Source organism: Furipterus horrens, unplaced genomic scaffold (genome assembly GCF_987537825.1).
Source record: "Furipterus horrens unplaced genomic scaffold, mFurHor1.1.pri manual_scaffold_5, whole genome shotgun sequence".
Lineage (NCBI taxonomy): Eukaryota > Metazoa > Chordata > Mammalia > Chiroptera > Furipteridae > Furipterus > Furipterus horrens.
This window is the reverse complement of record NW_028327175.1, coordinates 95,284,329-95,290,949: the sequence shown is the minus strand read 5'-3', so window position 1 is coordinate 95,290,949 and position 6,621 is coordinate 95,284,329. Positions and strand designations below refer to the sequence as shown.

At 57.3% G+C, this 6,621-nt stretch overlaps 1 protein-coding gene across 2 annotated transcripts; it reads left to right on the top strand.

Annotated features, from left to right (window-relative positions):
* The first annotated feature begins 1,023 nt into the window (after window positions 1–1,023).
* On the top strand, window positions 1,024–5,538 carry LOC150009062 (uroplakin-3b-like protein 1). Of its 2 annotated transcripts, XM_090279108.1 has the most exons (7): window positions 1,024–1,201; window positions 2,781–2,933; window positions 3,228–3,447; window positions 4,023–4,099; window positions 4,357–4,477; window positions 4,724–4,823; window positions 5,341–5,403. In XM_090279108.1, exons 1-7 carry the CDS (start codon window positions 1,120–1,122, stop codon window positions 5,344–5,346), a joined length of 759 nt encoding a protein of 252 aa, XP_090135234.1. In that variant the 5' UTR covers window positions 1,024–1,119; the 3' UTR covers window positions 5,347–5,403. The 2 variants fall into 2 exon arrangements, with proteins under 2 accessions (XP_090135234.1, XP_090135233.1); XM_090279107.1 differs by lacking the exon at window positions 4,724–4,823 and having other exon boundaries at window positions 1,025–1,201; window positions 5,341–5,538.
* Window positions 5,539–6,621: the final 1,083 nt, after the last annotated feature.

Sequence of the window (6,621 nt, the reverse complement as noted above, 5' to 3'; positions counted from 1 at the left end):
GCTGAGTCAATCCCTGATGAAACAGTCATTTTATCTTGAAAAGTCTGACACCATCAGCTAGGATGTCCAGGTAAAGAATTCATCACAAAAAACCTATTAGATAATTACATCATATTGGCAGAAATAGTCTCATTTTTTGAAGTTCACCATAATAAACAATTGGCACAGTTTAAGTAGTTCTGCAAAGAAAAATAGTATATGTGGGCTGGCAATTAAAGAGAGTATAAAAGCATTATGATAACTAGAGAATATTTATAATGGTTTAAAAAATTTTTTTGTAAGTACTTCCAAGAGGAGGTTGAGTTTGGGGAGGGTAACTCTGGCCAGGTGCAGACAGCGGGCTGAAAGGGGCTAGTTCTTGAGGCGGGGAGCCCACACGGGGCTGCCGCTCCAATCCAGGTGAGAGGGAGTCAGTTCATGCTCTGCCCGCCTGCCCCGGGACCCATCCAGTAATCTTCTGTGTTGAGGATGGATTGCCCTTTCCTGGCAGTGGCCACAGATGACAGAGGCAGGAAGGAGAGAAGGCAGGTCACCTGGGTGAGGAGAGGAGGGAGAGAGATGTCAGGGAGCCTCCCTCCCATCGCCCCCCTCACAAGCTTGCCTTTGGGTGTGATGCTCAAATTCAGGCTCTGCCCTGGCCAGCTGGGTGATCCTGGGCAAGCCCCTTCCCCTCCCTATGCTTCATTTAGAAGACGAGGGTAACCCCCTTCTGCACCAGAGGGCTGGGGAGAGCTCTAGCCGCCAGGTTGGGACTGTTTGGATGAGAAGATCCCACAGGGTGTGGCAAGACTCTCATGGGGTTGCCTGGACCAAGCTTCCTCTTCACTCAGCAGCCCCTCCCAAGCCAGGCCCTCCTATAGTGGGGGGTAAGGGTGTCTAGGCTTGTCTTGGTGCTGATTGTTCTCTTCAGACCCCTCCCTGGCAATGCCAAATCCATGGGGCCAGCACATTCTGCCCCAAAACCTGTCCAACCAGTTGTTAGCGAGGAGGGGGCACTTGGGAGGGGCAGCAGGAGGTGCCAGAAGCAGCCTCCCCCAGCCTAGCCCAGACTAAGAAGCTCCTTGGCTCTGGACGCTGCAGACAGACCCTCTGACAAGCAGCTGGGTGCTTGGCCTGGCCATGGTGCTCAGTAGGGGACAGTCTGGGCTGTTGATGCCACCGTTGCTGCTGCTGATCTGCCTGCAGTTGGGAACAGGCCTGGGTGAGTGAGAGAGGGGGTGGGGCAGAGGTGCCCCCTGAGCTTCAGGCTTCAGGAGGACAGGCCTCACCTCCACCAGCTCCCAAGCCTCAAGTCTGGGGATGGGGTTCTGGGTGGGTCAGGAGAGAGATCCCGCACAACAGGTCACAAGACAGACACCTATCCCCCACCTCCAGATAGGGGAGTGAGTAATGCTTCCTTCTCCCCGGGTTTTCATCTCTCTGTACTCCGAGCTCCCACACCAATTCTCACCAGATGGTTCCCCTCCACCCCTCCTTGTCCTCCTTTCTGTTCCTGAGCAAAGGTTAAAAGAAGCCTAGGAAGACGACGCCAGAAGGAAGGCCCCTGAGGGGGGCTGCAGTCACTGTTCACTGTGGGCTCTTAAACTGGAGGGGCCTAGAGCTGCAGTCTCCCCAGCCCGCTGTTGCATGCCTTTTCCCTCACTCAGCAAACCTGCTGCCTGCAGTGGGCACTGGGCCTCAGAGATAGAGCTGGGAGCTCAGAGAAAGGAGGGTTCTAGCACCGAGCCTTGGGAGTTAAGTGGAATTCAATATAAATGAATTTAATTGAACTGAATTGAACCAAAAGGAGGGAGCGGGTTCTGGAGACTCTCATAACAGCACACTTCATTTTTCTGTGGCTCTCCAGCATTTGGAGCCGGAGATGGGAGGAGCCCTGTTCTCAAGGGGCCCAGGGAGAAGTTAGGGGTTCTGGGCTCTCCCCAGCAGCAGGGCTGGACAGGGGCATGGGGGCCCAGGCTTCTTGTTCTTCCTAGTTATCCCTGCCCTTTCCCAGATGAGGCTGTGAGGGGCTGAGAGGGGAACAATTTCCAGAGGGGAAGGTGCCTTAAGATGAGCTGGGAGGTGGCAGAGCACTGAGTGGGGAAGAGAAGGTGTCTTAGGGTCTGAGCCAGGACACAGCCCCCCTCTTGGTGACCCACATCCTGGCCTGGGGTCTTGGAGGGGAACTTCCTCTATCACCTCCCCACCCCTTCCAAGCCATTTATTTCTCTCATCAACCAATCTGGATCATGTGGGTGGAGCTGGAGGGGCTTGAGAGGTGGGTAAACTGAAGCCCAGAGAGTTAGAGCTCAAGGTCACTGGGCACCAGTAGGACTCATGCTCCCCCACATCTGAGTCTCACCCCAACAAGGCCTAAGATCCCTTCCCCAGAAGAACTGTGCCTGCAGCTGGGAGAAGCACCCCCCCCCCCAGATCTCTAACTATCCCCCCTTCCCTGGACACTGCCAGTCACACAGAGACCCCAGGTAGTGTAGGGACAGGTGGGCCTTCCCCTGACCTTTCATAGTGCCCACCCTGGCTCCCAAGGCAGGGGCCAGGCCTGGACTCTAGCCACGCACCCATGTTCCCTGGACACAGAGTTGCCAGGGAACCCTCTGGATTAATCCCTGAACAAGCTCCCAGGAGAAGCCCTGACTTCTCCCTCAGATGAGGGCACCCAGGGCCGAGCTATGCCTTTTCCCTCAGATTGGGCTCCTAGGATCATGTGTTCCCCCTCAGTCTGGGCTGGGAGGGCTTGGTTTTCTGGCTGAGCCTCTCTCTCTGACCCTTACTGGCCCCAGAACACATCAACTATGTGCCTCGGCTCTCAAGTGCCACTCTGGCGGGGAGATGTACCCAGTCCACCTTCACACTGGAGCAGCCGCGGGGCCAGTTCAGTCACCTCAACATCTCCGACTTTGACCCCATCTGGCTGGTGGTGGCGCATAGCAATGGTGGGTGCCACTGGGGCAGGCCTTGGTTTTCCCTCTGTGACATGGGCAGGGGGTATGTGAGGAGCAGCAGGGGTGGGGGGCGGAGAAGGTGATGCCAGGGATGTGGTTGGGGGCTGTCTGGCCTGGTGGGATGTGCCGAAACCCTGGCCATGTGGCCCCCATGCCATATGAGACCAGATGAGCAGGTGACACACTAGGCCTGGGGGTTTTGGGGGCTCCTGATGACTGGGGGTGGGCCGGCCCCTGTCATCAGAGCCATCATTACCCACTGTCTGACCCAAATGCCACCCTCAGCCTTGAAGAACTTCACTGCCCCACAGAGGGTGGAGGACACCCCAGTACCTGCCGACTTGCCCCAGAGGGGCTACTACCTCACACTGAGGGCCAACCGGGAGCTCTATCCAGGTAGTCAGCCTGGCAACCAGCTCCAGGTCCTCCGTGTTGGCAATGACACCAGCTGCTCACCAACCACATGGGGCTGCAACCACCCCCTGCCAGGCTCAGGCCCCTACCGGTGAGCAGCTCAGCCAGGCCCTGCTGCAGTGTGTGTGCTCCTGCCTGTGGCCAAACCTGAGCCTGGGCAGCTCCCCGCTGGGTGCCTGGGTTCCCTGCTCTAGTTCTGCAAGTGGGAGGAGGCCTGGGTAAATTCACCTGTCTTTCTTGAGCAGAGAGCCCCTGACTTGAGCCCCTGCTCCCACGGGCCATTTGGATCCCACAGATGGAATCTCCCCATCCAGGGAGATTCTCCCCATCCTGGGAAGGGCTGGCCCCTGGAACTATCGCCCTTCACCGAACATCAGAGATGTTCGTGTTCAGTGCTGGGAGATCTAGTCCACTCAGTACACATTTCCCAAGTGAGAACACTGAGATCAGAGTGGGTAAAGGATGCACCCAAAGCCACACAGCTGGGAAATGTCACAGCTGGGATTGGAGACCCTTCAAGTGGTCTCCAAGGCTATGCTTTAAGTCCTGGTCCCTGCTCCCCCGAACGCCAGGCCCTGGGAATCAAGGGAACAGACTGATAGGCACCAGGGCCCAAGAGTTCAGGACCCAGAGACCATCACTCCCAATGCTGGGTCTTCTGTTCAGAGTGAAGTTCCTGGTGATGAGTGACAGAGGACCTGTGGCTGAGACAGATTGGTCCAATGACACCCGCCTGCAACAAGGTATGGAGCCAGATGAGCAGGCCACACAATCTGGCTGGGGGCTTGGGGAGATCCCAAGGACTGGGTGTGGGCCTGCCCCTGGCAGTCAGAGCCACCGTTAGTTATCATGTTGCTGTCTGTAGGTACCCCTCCCCCAGCCTGGGTGTGGGCAGTTGATCTGGAGACTGTTCCAGGTCCCCCTTCTCAGGTCAGATCATATCTCTTTCCTCCCTACACGACATGCCTTGCCTGCCTGCGGGGTCCCACACGCCCCTCAGCGGAGGCACTGCAGGCTACCCCAGGATCCCACAGCACAGGTGCAGCGGTCATCATCGCCATCCTCTCAGTCCTGCTGACTGTCCTCCTCGCCGCCCTCCTGGCCCTGCTCATCTACACCTGGTAAGAGGACAGGGCGCAGGGGTGAGGTCCCTGACCTGGGTCGCCTCTATCCCCTTTTCCCACCTTCACTTGTCCCTCAGAAGCCCCTGGCCCAAGCCCCCAGCCCAGATCCCCCTTGCTAGCCGTGCTGCGGTGGCTTTTCCTGAAGGCCAGACATGGGTAACAATTATTGAGCAAGGAATCCCCAAGGTTCCAGAACCTCTTAACCTCTCCCTCACTTGTCTGTCTCTCTTCCACCTGCCCAAGGGGTCCACAGTTTGTGAGTGGACACCGCTGCTCCCTGGTGACAACAGTTGGAATTGTGAATGGGGACAGGCAGCAGACATTCCAGCTGGGAGTCTCACAGGTGGAGATGCATAGCTTTTAGGCCAAGCACTAAGCTTTGCCTCAAGCCTTTCATTCAGAACTCAGATACCTGGGCCTGGTGGAGAGGGCATGTCCACAAGGCCACCTAGAGGAAAGGATAGGATTTGGGGAGGAGGGAGAGGAGGAGGTGCTGAGGCTGGAGGATTGCCGGCAGCCAGGCAAGGCCTGGGGCTGATTTCCAGCTGAGGAAATGGCTGCATCCTGAAGGGAGCCAGTGGTGGGTCTTGATTAGGGGAGACAGGCATCCTGGGGTGTGGGGAGTGGAAAAGGGAAGTATGAGGACTGGGTAATGACAAAGGCCAGGGAGGGGAGAGCTGGCTTTGTGCAGTTTAGGGGAAATGCCTGGTTCCCTTTGGTTAATCCAGCCTGGCCAGTGGAGCCTCTGTTTCTCCAGTGCTCCTCTGCCTAGAGCTCCAAACTCTAGGCAAGGGCCAGGCGACTTCAAGCCCTGTGTTCATCATTCTCTCTCCCTCTCTCCTCCCTGTCCCCCACCCAAGCTATAACACCTGTGGGAGCACCTCCCTTTCGGGACCAGTGGAGTCGGTGTGCATGAGAAGATATAACCCCCACCACGTGTTCAGCTCTTCTGCTGTGCGGGGCTCCTGAGTGGCTCCTCCGCCTCCTCCCTAGAGCCTGGGCTGGGAGCATATCCTGCAGCTTTTGGAGCTCAGGAATAAATATCAGAAATAAATGTGCCAACACCTCCTGTACATCTGCGCCATTATATATCTAGCAGTCCCCCACTGCTGCCCCCAGGTCCTCTGCGAGGTAGTGGGGTCTGCAGGAGGATATAGCACCAGGGCTGAGGCCCAGGGTCCTAGGCCAGCCAAGCCACTTAGGGCAGATCAAGCCTTTCTTTGGGCCTCAGAATCCCTACCTGTAAAATAAGGACGATCACACTGCACACTGGGCTGGGGTGAGTTCAAACCAAGGAGGTGAATGGGCTGACGCTGCCCTGCATGTCTGACCCTTGCTGCTCCCTTACCCCAGCACAGTCTCCAACTGGCCTCGCCTCCTGGTTGGAGAACTGGGAGCTATTCAGTTCCCCTTTCTCCAGTTCCTGCACCAGAGGCACAGCTTCTAAGCTTCACCCGCCCCTGTGCTTACTCTGGGCCTGGGGGGGGGGGGGGGGGCGAGAAGTGCACGTGAAACTCAGTTCCTAGAGAAGTCTGGACTCAGCCCAGAGTGGACTCTAGCCCTGAACCTAACCCAGGCACCCAGCATTTTCATCATCAGCTTTACTCTGGGGAGGCCCCGAAGGGCTAGAGGTTACTCTGGAGGTGACTCGGGCAACGTCCTGCCTTCAAGTTGCCCACCACTGCGAGGGAGGAGAGGTTATTACCATGCACAAGGCTGGAGGGAGTAGGGGCATTGGGGCTCTGAGGAGGCTCCCTAAACAGGTGTGGCCTTGGAGAAGGGGCAGCACTGTGCCAGGTAGACACGGGGAGGGTGCTTCGGTGAGAGCAACAGTGTGTTCAAAGGCCTGGAAGCAACTGGGGACTGCTGAGTGGGCAGGTTGGGGGCAGCCAGAGGGTTGGGTTGGGTTTGGAGGGAAGCCATGAGGCACCCCATGCCAGGCGGAGGGCCTTACCCTCTGGGGCACAGAGTCATGGAAGAGGGGTGCTGGCTGGCTTTCCAGGTTCCTGTCTCTGGGATGTGCACATGGCCCTAATTGGTTTATTAGCCCATGTAGGCACATCCTGCTCCTGCTGGGCAGGAAATGCTAACATGACTCTGGGGAGCCAGGTTAGGAGAGGCAGGGAGGGGAGGAAGCAGAC